The following is a 15,242-nucleotide window of genomic DNA, read 5'->3' as shown; positions in this document are numbered from 1 at the left end:
TGCTGTATTTCCAAATTCACTTAACTATACAATTTGTTTAAAACTACTTTTCCTGCCAACTCCCTAATGCGTTGTGTAACTGTCAGAGCTTTTTAAAACATGGTTTACAGTGCTTAGGTGTAATATTTCAGCAAAACGATCTAGTCTGGTCTCGGAAGGAAACAGTTGAGATGAAGGTAAGAACAGGTAATGGCACTTTTAAACTTTGCGAACGGTTTTTATTTGAAAATTCCTTATGGAATCTCTGCAGAAAGAACGGAACCTTCTGAGAATGCCTCCCAGTGGTGATGTTGGATTCTCCTACACATGGTCTGGGTCCTTCCTGCAAGCAGATGAGATGTACAGCACCCAGTGTAATCTGCCTGCCTCAAGGCTGACTAGTAAGTTTATAGACTTGCCACTATCAGAAGTGTCAACTATTTCTGTGATGAGCTTTCTTACTTCATGGTCCGTGTTTTTGACGCCTGTGATAAGAATGAAGTTCTGAGTATATTGAAAACCACAAGTGAGTTCCTTGTGGAACAGCATGGTCGGTGTACTTACTGTAATGAGCTATCCTACTTTGGTCTGTTTTTGACACTTGTGATATGAATGAAATTCTAAGTCTATTGAATACCACATTGATTTAACTTTATATTGTAAATAGAGCAAATTAAGTAGTAGACCTTCCATTTCAGCTTGCCAATGCAGAAGATGACCAACACAGACCTGAGCAGGATTCTGACGAGCGAGGAGATCCAGAAAGCACTTCGTGCACCCAGGCAAGTGAACATTTGTAATTTACTCTGGTTTTGAAGCCATGATGATACTCCTACTTCAGGTCCGTGTTTCTGAATCCTGATAAGTTGGAAGTCCTGAGCCAATGCCCTGACTCAGGCACTCAAATTTAAAGGTACTGGCATGCGTCATTGTTTGCCTTCTCCTTGCAGGAAGATGATCAACGGCAGTCCTGAAGAAGAATCCTCTGAAGTACATGAGGATAATGTTCAAACTGAACCCATATGCCAAGACTGCCAGACGTCACGCAATTCTCAAGCATGATCCCAAGGTAAGAAACTAGCGACCGCTCTTGTAGCATGAACCTTGTATTCTTATCTGACTGAAATTGTTTGGTTCCAACAGATAAAGGCTAAGATGCTGAAACCCAAGAAGAAGCCTGGAAAGAAGGGAGCACCCAAGAAAATCAAGGCTTAAATTTTTACCTGTCTGGAGTTCACTGAACAATAAATAAGTTTGGATCAAATCAAGAGTTCGACCTGTCCTTAACATTTTTATTCCAGAATGTGCTTTTCACATACTGTAGAAAGCATTGTATTCTGTGGTTAAGGAACTCAAGGTGGAAATGCACTAGCACTGCAGCATTCCCAAATTCACTTAATTATACAATTTGTTTAAAACTGTACTTTTCCTGCCACGTCCATAAAACGTTATAACACATGGTTTACAGCGCTGATGTATAATCAGTGAAACAATCTATTCTGATCTCGGAAGGAAACAGTTGAGATGAAGGTAAGAACAGGTAATGGCACTTAAAATTTTTGAACAGTTTTTATATCCTCATGTAAATTTCTTCTGGAATCTGCAGAAAGAACTGAACTTTCTGAGAATGCCTCCCGGTGGTCATGTTGGATTCTCCTACAGATGGTCTGGGTGCTTCCTGCAAGCGGCTGAGCTGTACAGCACCTGGTGTAATCTGGCTGCCTCAAGGCTGACTAGTGAGTTTATAGACTGACCACTGTCAGATGTGTCAACTATTTCTGTGATGAGCTTTCTTACTTCATGGTCCGTGTTTTTGACACCTGTGATAAGAATGAAGTTCTGAGTCTATTCGAAAACCACAGCATTCATTCGTGGTATAGAAAAGTAAATAATCTAATATTCCTTCAATTTCAGCCAACCAATGCACATAATGATCAACACAGACCTGAGTAGAATACTGAAGAGCGAGATCCATATAGGACTTTCTGCACCCAGGTAAATTGAACTTTTTTTGTTTTTTCCATTATGATACCAAGTTGCAAGTCCTGAGCAATGCTCAGATTACAGGCCACAGTAACTCACAAAAGTCAGTTTAGTAAATTTAATTAATGCCTCTCATTTTAACCAACCAGGGCCTGAGATGATAAACCTAAGCATGATTCTCAATGGCAAGGTGCTCCGGGAAACACCACTTTGTACAACAAAGTACGTACAGTACTGCTTTCAGTTTTTCTAACTTGTATCTTTGCAAACTGATGATACTCCCACTTCTGGTCTGTGTTTCTGAATCCTTACAAGATGAAAGTCCTGAGCAATGCATCATTACTAGCTAGCACTTAAATTAGAATGTTGTAGAATGTCACCAAGTGCTGTTGTGATTTTACAGCAAGAACTATTGAACTCTTGGAAACCTGGGACTAAGCACCTGTTAAAAAAGAGGCATCTAAAGATGGGCTTCAAGGAAGGCAAAAGGAGTCATGTTCACAGTTTAATTCACCAAACATTTCACGATAATGCCGGGCTTCAAGCACACTTAATATGGTGTTATTCTTTAGAAAAAGATGGCTTTTCAGGCAGGCTTGCATTGCAGCCCAAATTAGGTTAACCTTTGTAATTTCACTTGGCATGTAGGTTTGAAATTTAAATATAACATTTGATTGTACTTTTTGGCCTAATATCTTATACAAATTGTAGAAACCCTGTTAGAGGATTAAAGGGCACAGGTTTGACAATAGCTGGTGGAAGTCATATTGCTGAACCATGAGTGGGTGTCCCAGGCTGGTTGAGTCCAATGGTGGTGCACAACCAGCCAGCAAAATCAACTTGCTCTGCTTCTGACTGTCTGATAAAAGGGTGCACCTGTTGGGAAGATGAAATGTTTCATGAGTTGAAGATTGAAAAGTGCAACATGGTGACAAGGTGTGTGTAAACACAAACCATTAACTGTTTCAGGTCTGCCCTTTCTGCTGGGTTCTTTATCAAGCTGAAATGGAGATTAAACAAGTGATTATTTGAAATATTAGTGGTTTCAGATATTTTTCTTCTCCCCCCCCCAGACCTTTCACCTTACCATTTATTGACAAAATCTTGAAATTCTGAACTGAATAACATCCCAGGCAGCTTTGGTGGAGGCTATCGTGAGTCAAATACTGTTAGTGAAGCAGTTACCATTTCAAGCTGGTAAAATTGTGTGAACCCTCACCTCATTGACTATGTAGTCAAGTAACTCAAAGATGGCCATTGGAGGCCTACTGTCTGATCCATATGCTACAAGTACAAAACAAATGCATAGTTATGTTGGGAAAAGCGTATTCAAAGGCTGGAACTTAGACTTACAGCTGCCAAGTCTCCCAGGAGGTCCAGCCTTTGGTGAGGACTCTGCAGAGTTTCCACCTCCCACTTGAGTCCCAAAAATGTGTTCCAGCTCTTTTGTGTCAGGTGGTGGGATAGGGAAACGTCCAATGGCCATTTCAACTAGGGACAGACCCATACTCCAAATGTCTGACTGGACTGAGTAATGGGTGCCTTGTAAACGCTCTGGCTATGTGAAAGAATAAAAAATTCAGTCCACAGTGCAAGATCAAGTTTGGCAGCTCTGTTAATTGCATTATAAAATTTAAAGGCATGAAGCGACTTACAGGCTCGTGTTAATATACCTAGTATACGCTTGTTAGTCATTAGGTTTGACCAATATTTGGAATTACATTGCTGGGTCCCTAAGATGTATGGTGCCACTAAAAAGTATTAGCCCCCTTCTCAAATTATATTTTTGCATAGTTTCCCCACTACAGCATCCAACAAATGTAAATAGACAAATGTACCCCAAGTGAACTTAAAATGCTGTTTTTAAATGATTTTAAGGAAAAAAAGTGATTCACAGTTGCCTGGTCCTGTATGAACAAGTAATTAGCCCCCTGTTAAATCATGAATTTGTTTAATTTTCACTGATCTCACACCCAAGGATGATTACCTCCAGACCTTTTCAATCAATAAATCACTCAACAGAATCTGTCCCAAGAAAATCAAGTCAGGCAAAAAATCTAAAGCTGTAACAAAATGACACGTTACAAAGAAATTCCAGGACAATCGAGAAATAGCGATTGACATCTATCAATCTGGGAAGGGTTACAAAAGCCATTTCTAAAGCTTTATTGTTCCAGCGAACCATAACGAGAGCCATTATCCTCACATGGAGAAAATCTGGAACCGTGGTGAACCTTCCCAGAAATGGCCGTTTTACAAAGATTACCCCTAGAGAACAGCAGTGACACTTCCAGGAGGCTACAAAGGAACTCAGGACAACTTCTAAAGAACTGCAGGCCTCCCTTGTATCAGTTAAGGTCAGTGTTCATGACACAACAATAAGGAAGAGACTGGGCAAAAAGGCAAAAACCACTCCTAACCAAAAAAACATAAAGGCTTGCTTTTGCAAAAAAAAAAAAAAAAATATATATTTGAATAACTTTTGGGAGAATAACAGACTGACTAGGTGAAACTTGTGCTTTTTGGAAGGTGTCTCATTACGTCTGGTGTAAATGTAGCACAGCATTTCAGAAAAACCTTTATACCAGCAGTCAAATGTGGTGGTAGTGTGATTAGTCTTGGGCTGCTTTTGTTCTTCAAGAACTGGACAACTTGCTGTGATTGATGGAACCATGAATTCTGCTCTTTAACAGAAGATCCTGAAGGAGAATATTCAGCCATCAGTTTATGACCTCGGGCTGAAGCACACTTGGGTTCTGCAGCAGGATAACAATCCAAAACACACCACCAAGTCAACTTCAGTCTGTCTTATAAAAGCAAAATGGTTTTGGAGAGGCCTAGTCAAAGTCCAGACTTGAATCCAATTGAAATGCAGTGGCATGACCTTAAAAAGTCCGTTCACGTACAAAAACCCTCCATTTTTGCTTAATTCAATTCTGCAAGGAAGAGTGGGCCAAAATATCTCCAGAGAGATGCGAAAGACTCATTGCCAGTTATAGAAAATGCTTGGTTTCAGTTGTTGCTGCTGAGGATGGCCCAACCAGTTATTAGGTTTAGGCGGCCATTGCTTTTTCACACAGGCCCAGGTAACTTTGAATAATTTTCTCCTTTAATAAATGAAATCACCATTTTAAAAACAGCATTTTAAGTTCACTTGGGTTATGTTTGTCTGATATTACGATTTGTTTGAGCTGAAACAAAGTGGGGAACTATCCAACAATATAAGAATTTGAGAAGGGTCTAATACTTTCACAGCACTGTATGTAGTCTGCACATCTAGCCAGCAATCATTTTCCAACTACGTTTGCCCTTATTTGGGTCTCAGAAGAACTGGAGCCTATCCCAGCTGTTTGAGGGTGAAGCGATTCTACACCTTGGACTGGTTGCCAGCAATCGCAAGCTGCACTGGCAAACGTTCAAGCCTACGGACAATTTAGTATTAACCTAATATGCATGTTTTTGAAATTTGGGAGCAAGGTGGAAAAAACTTACAAGTGCAGGTTTGACCCTTGAGCCTTGTGACTGCGGTGGACATGCTAACCACTGATATGCCATGCTGATATTTGATTGTAAAGTTGTTGTTTTTTTTCCTCTCTTTCTCCTCTACCCCTAACCCCTCATGTCATTGTGGTAGAGCAGTATGTTCGTGTTAACTTACAGACATGTAGGAGCGTGTGCCCACAAAGGAGTTGGCCATGGAGTCTATGAGCTGTCCACTAACTCCAAAGTCACACAACTTAATCTCACCCCGGGAATTCACCAGGATATTAGAAGGCTTGACATCTGACAAGTGGGAGAGACGGTGTGTTGGGGGTGGGGGGAATGCCATGCAGATGGGACACAGGTACAGGTGGCATGCATGCAGCATAGTCCCATTATGTGACCAAATGTATAGCTGCAATGACTAGAACAATTTCAAACCCAATGGGAGAGACAGGCACTACTGTGTGTAAATGTATCATTGAGTCAAGTAAGTAAAGTCATTGACCTCTGTGCATGATCTTGTGTTTTTCCCTCAGGTATGAGAGTCCTTTAATGACCTGCAAATATAAATCTGGCATTTAAGCATAAAGGAACAGCATATGGGCCCTCGCGGTGTTAATTTATGCTTGCACGAGTGAATCATCCTGAAAGTTTATGAAATGGCTGCGTATGAGAACAGGTTACATACTGCAATGCTGATTTTGCCAAGGATTTGCTCTGGGATCTTTCCAGCTTTCTTGAGTGACTGATCAAGGGAGCCACCGTCCTAAAACCAGCAAAGAAAGAAAACTTGAAAAACCACCTTAAAAAAAAAAATAAATACCATTAGAAAATATTAATGTTGTATACCATATGCTCCATGCAGATGCTGATTTCTCCATCACTGTAGAATGCGCCATAAAAGCCCACAATGTAGGGGGAGTTGCATTCATGCAGCACTTGAAGCTCTCTTATGATCTGGTTCCTGATGGCGGGTTTGATTTCCAGGTGGATGAGCTGCAATACCGGAGAGCTTACCATTACCACTGATAAAAGCTTCTGCATATTGGGCTTTCAGGTGAAATTTCAGGATGAACCTCAACTGCCCTATGACCTTTTACAGGTGAACCGTTTCACACCCTGCAAACTTTTGAAAGTGTTCAACTGTTGAATGTTTCATTACTTTTTGAACAACTTTGCAAAGGCCTGAATACAAAATTCACAACAGGTGTTGGACACATGGGTTGTTGTCTGGGTCAGTTAGAATTGGTTTAATCTCGTATTCATTGTGCTGGTCACATTTTAACATCATATGACCAAGATGACACCTAACAATTGATTAATAGTACCTCTCGATTGTGAGGCTTCAAACTGGATGTTCTCAGTGGGAAGTGGCCTCTGAGTTTAAGAGTGGAATCAGCAGGTTGCAACAGTGAGACTGGAACTGTCCCTGAAAGGCATAGAAGTGGCTGTCCTTGGAAATTTGTTGATCCATGGATCAAACATATGTTGTGAATATTTTCTCATTTAGCTGCCTGTTAGAGAGCGAGAGCAAAAAGTACTGAAACGTTGAACAGCTAGTCTTGTGCATTCGATAGTTTTGAGACGGTCTAAATAAGGTTACCTGTAGTAAAGGTTATAAGGCATTTTAGGTTCATCCTGTTATCTCACCCTAAAGCCCAACATGCCAAACTTTGTGAGTTTGCACAATGCATTAGGTGTTGTCACCAGGGCTGTGTTGATAAAGCAGCTTTACCTTTCTGGCCATGATCAGACCAGAAGGCCTGTGGGACACTTTGAAGACGACTCCTCCGTTCCCTGCACCGAGCTCGCATATCTTCTCGAAATCGTCATCTTTCAGCTCTCCCACTTTCTGTTTCTGCGTCAGGAACGCTTCCAGACGTTTGCGTTGCTGCTCGTCCAGTTCAAGCTCCTCTAGCTTCTTTTGTAGGGATTCCAAGTTTGTTCTTACAAAAAGACACACGCAGGTTGTAAGAGCTTTTTCTGAAATCCACTTCTACAGAGCTTTGACAGATGGTTCTTTTGAAGCGCCCCAGAATGAAAGAGTGGTGCATCAGTTAATCTTTAGCTTAATTGAACAGACACATTCTGGTGATTTATTTGTGTTTAAGGACAATGATCAACCAAGTGGATAGAAAATGCAGTGGGAGTCCTTGGGTTTGCCTTTTTGTTCTCACACATCCTTATATCAGTTTTGTTCAGCAGCTTCTGTCGCTCCTTTTGCGCTGTCATGGCAACCAATCACCTTGAGTAGCCAACAGGATAAAGCAATAAAAAAGCTCTTTTGACAGGCTGCTCTTTGAATTATTATTGGTATGGAGCTGGGTGCTCTGCATCGTGGTATTTCTAACATTGAGTCTTTTGATCGGTGGTGTGCATCTTGCGTCGGCTGACAGAATTACTGACAACAAAAGGAGTTAAGTTATTTTGTTTCTGATCTTGGGCCTGCATTATTACCATGGAGACTGCATACATAATTTGATTTGGCTTGTGGGCAGCATGGGCATTTTGTCGACAAGCAGAAAGGTGGACGACGCCATAAATACTGAAGCGGCCTGAAACACACACACACCGTGTACAATATGTGGGCGGGACCAAGAGGGGCCCTACGCTTGCTTGCGGCGGAGGAGGGAAGTGTGCACGATGCAGGCCTCTTGAACTCCTATCACACAATGTTCAAGGACATATGCTCGAGTTGAATTAAAGAGATGCAGTAGTTGCCTTCTTCTGTACTTTCACTTGGAAGTTTTTAGCATGCTGTATGCTGATTATTCTTTGCACAAAAGAAGACAAAAAGCCCTCATACATTACAGTATTTAAGGTGAATTCCCCCCCCCCCCCCCCCCCATGTTTTGTCAACCGAAGGCAGCACAGTAATCTAGTGTTAAGCACATCTGCCTCACAGTTCTGAAATTTTGGTTCTGAATCTCAGCTCCTGCTTGTTTTGTGCTTATGTGGGTTTCCTCTGGCTACTCCATCTTCCTCCCACATTCCAAAAATATACGTTAGGTTCAGAGAAGGCTAAATTGTCCATAGGTCTGAATGTGATTGTGAATGGTTGTCTATATGTGCCCTGCGATTGGCTGGCGACTAGTCCACGGTGTAATTTGCCTTTCGCCCAAAGTCATCTGGGATAGGCTCCAGCTCTCCCTAATGACGACGGAGCAATACAAAATGGATGGATGGAGGTTGATTGTGGTTGTCACTTAACAGGATAGATGCGTAGCTAGGCATTCAAGGTTGGAATCTGATCATGACTGAAAACATATTAGACTGATTTCCAGCACGAAACAGTGTATTAACATCATAATGTATTAACATTCCTGTTTCAGCAGGGTGAGATATTCCTTGGCCAGTCACAACCTGCCTCGCAAAACCAAGGATGTGCGAAACTATCATACCAACACCATGTCGTCATCCTCAGCAGCACCAGTAAAGCTAAGGCAACTTTTAGCACACAGTGATTATCAACCTAAGGTATGTTTTTCCACTTTAAAAAAGGAGTGTATACAGTCCCTGGCCACTTTATTAGGTACACCTGTATGTACTGTATTACAGTAGAGTATTATCAATATATTCTTTTATTGGCATCCATCCATTTTGTATAGTGCCTGTTCTCATTCAGGTCATGGGTGAGCTGGAGCCTATCCAAGCTTAAAGCTGGAATTTGCAGTTTCAAACAAAACAAAAACTTTTTTGACATGGGTTAAAACTTGTCTCTATGACCTGACAGAAGAATACTCTTAAAATGATCTTTTGAAAAATATCCCTCTCTTGCCTCATCTAATGCCTCTAATTGAATTTGAATTATTTTACAATTGGGCACCCCGGGACAAGAACCAATCAGTGGGTGTGACAGGAGGCATGACCTCATGCACCCTTTCACGAGCCTCACGCAAAAGGAGACTATACTGTGGTTTCTTGGCTGGATTATTTAATTCCGGTTATCAAAAAAAAAAAAAAAGTCAGCTATCTACTTAAAATCAAGGGCAAACATCTATAACAGTGGGTGGTGTCCTGTATGCGGAGGGTTAGATATTGCTGCGCTTGGAAAACCACCTACGCCGACAAACTGTCGTCACCGTTCTCACCGGGTCTTCAGGTAAGTTGATCACCTCTTATATTTGCAATTGATTGTCCATTCCAAAAAATACTATCAAACCAGCAATATTTTGTGTAACGTTGGCACTCTGAGTGAGGCAGCCACAAGAGACCAGGACGCAGGTCCCATCCGCATTCCTCCAGCGGCTTGCGCACACGCCTGGCTGATCGAGGGGTACTCTGTGGCAGCCACCAAAGCATGAAGAGCTGCTGTCTTCATGGTTCTTTTTTCGTTGTGGAGTCAGGGGCTAGATTCCTATCTTGCTAGCATTTTGAAAACTTGCATAGCCTGCCTTTAATTTGCCTGGAGGTAGGGTACACTTTGGACAGGTCGCCAGCCAATCGCAGGGCTAATCTCGTTGACAGTGAATTTATATTCATGTCATTAAAGACAAAGTAGCCATTTAGTTACTGCACATTCCTGCATAATGCAAGAATGTAAAAAATTAGAGCGTGGGATGTTGCATTATTCTTCAGATGCATGACACAATGGCAACACTAAGATATTGGGGGGACTGTATGCATCATGATCAATTCATGAATCAGTCGCATGCAAATTATATGTAATAAGCACTACTAAAATGTAATTACAAAGCCCAAATTAAAATGATAATGTATAATCTACATCATCATTTTCGATGGTAAACCATGCAGCTCCGAAGTACTGTATAAACGCACACAAGGGGCTGGTTAGGTCTACTGGTGACACTCACTCTGTGGCTCCGCTGCCGTTGATGATATTCCCATCGGGGATCGGGTTGAGTTGGATGGGCTCGGGCTTCCTTCTCTTCTGCATCTTGCTCACAAATAAGTGAAACCGCCGATATGTGGGTGAAGATTCTTATAGTTATAATAATGATGCGGATGAAGCTGGCAACCAGTTCAGGGTTTAGCCCGCCTCCTGCCCGATGATAGCTGGGATAGGCTCCAGCACGCCCGCGACCCTAGTGAGGAGAAGCGGCTCAGAGAATGGATGGATGAAGTTTAAGAAAGTGTTAAAAATTCGACAGCGACGCTGTAACGACCGGCAGGACTGAGATAGTTCAGAATGGCTGCATGAAAGTCGTCCGGAAGATGTGATGTCACGGAAATATTTACAGTCGTCTTCCGCATTGCCGTGCGTGGCTTTGCGCCCCCTCTGCTGGCAATAATACGATTTACAACTTATGTTGTCAATTTACTCACAAAATTGATTTACTTAGAGTGAAATTTGGACCTTTTTTAAATTTAACACAAAGCTGATATACTCGCAGGAAGCCATGACTTATTCTGTTGTATTTTATGAATGGGAATGGGTGGATACACAGAGTTATCGTACCTTATGCCATCTAATGGAAGAGCATTTCATTGTGTTGCCTGTCAGTATGTCACTGGGATTAATACATAAGTGGATGTATTCATAATTAATCATTTACAGACGAATTATGTGAAATTGTATCATTTACTATGCCACCCCTGATGATCTCTCACAGCACAATAGGTGCCCTGCACCGTGATTGGGAATCACTGCTGTACAGTACTTGTGGTTGATACTAAAACCATTTTTCCCCCCCAACCTTTATTCAACCAAGGTACATAATTTACATTAGGAACATTTCTCAGTACATCAAACAAACAAAAAATCACAAAATGTATATACAGTATACTGAAATAATGATAAAATAGTCTTAATTTACTGATAATTCATCTTCCTCTGTATGAAGTCTGGGGCCGTTTAATTGAACATTCTGTTGTGTGAACGGCAACCGGTAGATTCATGGGTAATTGTACCTTTTGCCATGTAGTGGAAGAGTATTTAATTGTTTTTCCTGTAATTCTACATCAGTGGCATTGATAGATGAACGATATAATTTGTAGTAAATGATAACATAACGTAACAAAGCATAATATATAATACTTTCCACACCAATTAAGTGAAAATTGGATAATTTTGTACAGCAAACGAGATGATCTCGCACAGCACACTTATGTACCGAGGCAACATTGGTTTCGTTTGGAATCACTGCTCCAGGCTAAAGGCACAGAATTAAAATATATATTGAATAACTGACACAAGCACAGGGAGAACATGACAAATCCACACTGCAGGGTCTTGGCTGAGATTCAAACCTGAGACCTTTCAACTGTGAGGCAGACGTGCTAACCACTAATGGACTGGGCTGGCTACTTAAAACATAAAATCATAAAAAGTGAGTAGTGGTACTTTGACAACCCGTTAAGATGAATTAAAACATCTTGGTGTATATGGTAAGGGGGGGGGGGGGCGGATATCTACTAACCCCAATTCTAGTGAAGTTGGGAAGTTGTGAAAATTTGTAATTGCCGATCACCGTCTCATATGGAAAATGGGGACTGCTTGTATGCTTGGCAACTGAGTGCAAAAATGACTTTTAAACGTTTGGGTGCTCTAAGCCTAAACCACCCACAAATCCGGCCGAACCATTGAAACACACTGCCCATGTACCATGAAGATCACGCGTCAAGCATGACTTGAGCCGTGGAAATGTGCTGTGACGTCTCAGCACATTGTCCTGGCTGCAGGCACACAAGGCCGCTGAGACTGGTCTGCCTCACCAAGGAGCATCTTGCTGCCAGAAGAATCTTTTTCTCCATAAAGCAGCACTTACAGACGGGGAGGAAAAGATTGGCTGTGTCCTGTCTCAGCCTCATGGACAGAAGCTGTATAAATTCGAAGTTGCTTTTGACAAATTGGCTTACGTGCACTCGGGCAGACCAGGCGTCAAATACCCTTCTCCCATGTGGACCATAAAACATCTACGCTCGCCGAGAATTTCATTTTCATTGCATTTAACCTCAGAAAGTGAAATGTGTTCTTTAGAGCTGTGTGATAAAAGCATATATCATTATTCCACAGACTTATTTGCCAAGCTTTTGAGACATTGTGTTTCAGATTTATGTTCTGGATGAAATGAAATTTGTGACAGCCCCCCTCACCCCCCCCCCCAAAAAAATACGTTAAAAAAAAAAAAAAAAAAGGGTTTTCATTGTTACTTCATTTGGAGGTCGGACCTTAACTGTGCAGGAGGATTTATGTGCAAAGAAGCGAGACCATTAATCTGCTGAGGGACCGAACTGAATCAAGTTAAGACATAAATTACAAGCTGAATTTTATTGTGAAGCATCTTGTTGTGAATCCACCTGAGGTTCACTTTCACCTGATTACACCGTTACGTTTAACTAGTTGTGGAAGATAATATATCGTACTCTACTTTATATATTTTTGATTATCTTAAAATAGCAACGTTTGGATGGATGGATAGAATTGACTGTCTGTTGTCGTGCGAGAGCGGCTCCAACTACCGGAGCCAAATTCCTTGTGTGTTTTTTGGACATACTTGGCAAATAAAGATGATTCTGATTCTGAACAGTGGCTTCTAATAAGGACAACATTTTTACATTGTAAGTGTTACCTACCTAAGTGGTGTGTAATACTGATGGAGCAATCTCGACACCATGTTGGGTTGGTACTGTACTTGCAGTTGCTACTTTAAATGCCCTACCGCAGTGTTTCCCAACCTTTTAATTATCCATTTTACATTTAAAAACAATCTCGACAATTCATTCTTTTTATAAATGGGAACAGGTGGATTGGCAGGTTTACTGTACCCTCTGCCATCCAGTGCCACAGTTTACATTGCATCAGGGTTGGAAAGTTCGAAGTTATAAGAAATATAAGGAACACTTCTCAGTAATTCAGTTCTACACCACTGCCAACTACAGTTATGCCTTGATATACGAGTTACCTGACTTACGAGTTTTTGGAGCTATGAACCGTTGTTTTTTTATTGTTGTTTTGCTTTAGCTTGCGGGGGAAAATTCAATGTACTGTACGAGCGGTGTATGGTGGCAGTGAACTCAACTCTTTTCTCAAGCAGCAGTTTGCCAGATACGAACACATTCTTTAAAAAAAAAAAAAAAAAAAAAAGAGGCTATAGACTGGCGAATGTATACCATCATTGGTTGCAGTGCTATAACCCTTAAAACACTGGACTTTAAACACAAACGACGCATTAACACATGTAGACAGACAATATAACAATACTCACAAGCATATGTTCTTTATGCAAAAAACAGCTAATATTGCTGCAGTTTACTGAGTCACAGTAGTTGTGAAAGTCTTCTTCGACTTGCTTATACTGCCTGTATTGGCCCTGATTTAACATATCCAGGTGTACCCAGATTGAGTGTAGATTGTAGAATATATCTCTACACAAAAGACTGTAAACTGTATATGGACTTACTTTTAAATATACATTCTATATCTTAAAATTAAAGATGGATCCTGCAACCTTTACTGCATTTAAAATAATTTATGAAATGTTTTGCTCATGAATGCTATATGAGCCTTTGAGTTGTCCGCCCTCACCCTTTAACTTGCATGAGTAGTAAGTCCAGAGCAAACACACATGAGAGGGGCAATGGGAATTGCGAAGTGGCTCGCAGAGGCCCCTAACTTTCCTTTCCAGACTTCAGTCCAACACACTACAGACAGTGTCTCAGCACTGCCAGTGACAGCAGATGAGACATAAAAGAAGCGCAGGCTGGAGAGGCAAAACACACTATGTTGTTTGATGCTGACGATTTGTTGCCTCATCCGTCGCTACTCCGTGAGGGGACTTTGGGATTTGTGGTCAGGGATTACAGCGGGCCGCGACGGCCGCTTCTGAAGCCGACGATAACAGCGGCTGCTCTCCGACAGGCCCCTATGTACAAATGCAAAAACTGAGGCTGGCACATGATGGGACAAGTGCATGCCCTCCATGCCCTGCTATCCCTGTCTTTGTGTGCCTTCTTTCTGGATGTTCAAACTGCTTGTCAGTGTAAGTGTGACTGTTTGTCTGTCTCTATGTTTCAGTCCTGTAATTGACAAGTGATAAATACACACATGGACACAATATATCATGACACGATATAGATTATATGCGATAGCTACGATACAGTATGGTACAATACGATGGATACAAATATGATAGATGCTGTAGATCAAATAGATACGATACCATGTATTGATACGATACCATGTATATGGTACCAGTGATATGATACCATCTATCTTCTACAGTATACTGTTTATCCTCACCAGGATCGGATGTCGGTCGGTAGCTATCCAAGCTGACTTCGGTCAAGAGGAGGGGTACACCCTGGACTGGTCCCCAGCCAATCGTAGGGTACTTACTGTATAGACAAACAATCATTCACTCACACATTCACACCTAAAGACAATTTAGAGGCTTCAGTGAACTTAACATGCATGCATGAACCCCGGTCCTCAGAACTGTGAGGCAGACGCTCTAACCGGTCGGCCGCCGTTCCCTTTCCGGGTTGTCTCAATTGTAATTTGTTTCGTCTTTCGTAAAAGTGTTTCTGCTTTTGTTAATGTGTTTTCTGAAATGTAAAAGTGTTTTGGCTTTTGTTCATTTGTTTTCTGAAATGTAAACATGTTTCACAATTTGTTATGTTTGATGTGTTTTGCACTTCCAGCCCACCGTTGAACACTGTTACATATGGTTTGTTGAAAAGTAGTGCAATAAAAATGAATGGTTTATTTATGATTTTGCATGGTAGAACAGTCATCCCACAAACCAGAGAACCAGATCACCCACCTGCAGGCATGCAAGAAGACATGTCAGAGTGAAAGTGTCACGCAAACAATGCTGCACCTCTTGAGCTGCGGG

The 15,242-nt window shown here is 41.4% G+C and overlaps 1 protein-coding gene, 1 long non-coding RNA gene and 3 other non-coding genes across 9 annotated transcripts; 4 read left to right on the top strand and 1 right to left on the bottom strand.

The window, feature by feature from the left end:
* The first annotated feature begins 419 nt into the window (after positions 1 to 419).
* LOC133478791 (small nucleolar RNA SNORD18) lies at positions 420 to 491 on the top strand. Its single transcript, XR_009788788.1, has one exon. It is a non-coding gene; the product is annotated as a small nucleolar RNA SNORD18 (small nucleolar RNA).
* A 303-nt stretch (positions 492 to 794) lies between these two features.
* On the top strand, positions 795 to 862 carry LOC133478794 (small nucleolar RNA SNORD18). The gene has a single exon (XR_009788791.1). It is a non-coding gene; the product is annotated as a small nucleolar RNA SNORD18 (small nucleolar RNA).
* A 61-nt stretch (positions 863 to 923) lies between these two features.
* Positions 924 to 9,146, top strand: LOC133478463 (uncharacterized). Of its 4 annotated transcripts, none has more exons than XR_009788686.1 (5): positions 924 to 1,048; positions 1,123 to 1,715; positions 1,894 to 1,974; positions 2,112 to 2,184; positions 8,778 to 9,146. It is a non-coding gene; the product is annotated as an uncharacterized LOC133478463 (long non-coding RNA). The 4 variants fall into 4 exon arrangements; XR_009788687.1 differs by lacking the exon at positions 8,778 to 9,146 and having other exon boundaries at positions 1,123 to 1,509; positions 1,586 to 1,715; positions 2,112 to 2,352; XR_009788688.1 differs by lacking the exon at positions 2,112 to 2,184 and having other exon boundaries at positions 8,781 to 9,145.
* Positions 1,755 to 1,826, top strand: LOC133478792 (small nucleolar RNA SNORD18). Its single transcript, XR_009788789.1, has one exon. It is a non-coding gene; the product is annotated as a small nucleolar RNA SNORD18 (small nucleolar RNA).
* Positions 2,455 to 10,646, bottom strand: map2k1 (mitogen-activated protein kinase kinase 1). 2 transcript variants are annotated; one of them, XM_061774538.1, is made up of 11 exons: positions 10,260 to 10,645; positions 7,181 to 7,391; positions 6,295 to 6,441; positions 6,134 to 6,211; positions 5,951 to 6,002; positions 5,621 to 5,745; positions 3,316 to 3,520; positions 3,182 to 3,246; positions 3,050 to 3,111; positions 2,917 to 2,962; positions 2,455 to 2,838 (listed from the first exon to the last, which is right to left on the bottom strand). In XM_061774538.1, the coding sequence occupies exons 1-11, from the start codon at positions 10,340 to 10,342 to the stop codon at positions 2,725 to 2,727; spliced, it is 1,188 nt and encodes a 395-aa protein (XP_061630522.1). In that variant the 5' UTR covers positions 10,343 to 10,645; the 3' UTR covers positions 2,455 to 2,724. The 2 variants fall into 2 exon arrangements, with proteins under 2 accessions (XP_061630522.1, XP_061630523.1); XM_061774539.1 differs by lacking the exons at positions 5,621 to 5,745; positions 5,951 to 6,002 and having other exon boundaries at positions 10,260 to 10,646.
* Between the last annotated feature and the right edge of the window lie 4,596 nt (positions 10,647 to 15,242).

This window comes from Phyllopteryx taeniolatus, chromosome 5 (assembly GCF_024500385.1).
Source record: "Phyllopteryx taeniolatus isolate TA_2022b chromosome 5, UOR_Ptae_1.2, whole genome shotgun sequence".
Lineage (NCBI taxonomy): Eukaryota > Metazoa > Chordata > Actinopteri > Syngnathiformes > Syngnathidae > Phyllopteryx > Phyllopteryx taeniolatus.
This window is presented reverse-complemented; position numbering and strand designations above follow the sequence as displayed.

Bases quoted from the DNA above. Each gene is read 5' to 3' on its own strand.
- map2k1 (XM_061774538.1), bottom strand. From the start codon at position 10,342: ATGCAGAAGAGAAGGAAGCCCGAGCCCATCCAACTCAACCCGATCCCC. The intron at 6,442-7,180 runs GTAAAGCTGCTT...CCGGTATTGCAG, and splicing joins GTCTGATCATGGCCAGAAAG to CTCATCCACCTGGAAATCAA. The intron at 3,247-3,315 runs GTAAGTCTAAGT...TTGTACTTGTAG, and splicing joins TCCTGGGAGACTTGGCAGCT to CATATGGATCAGACAGTAGG.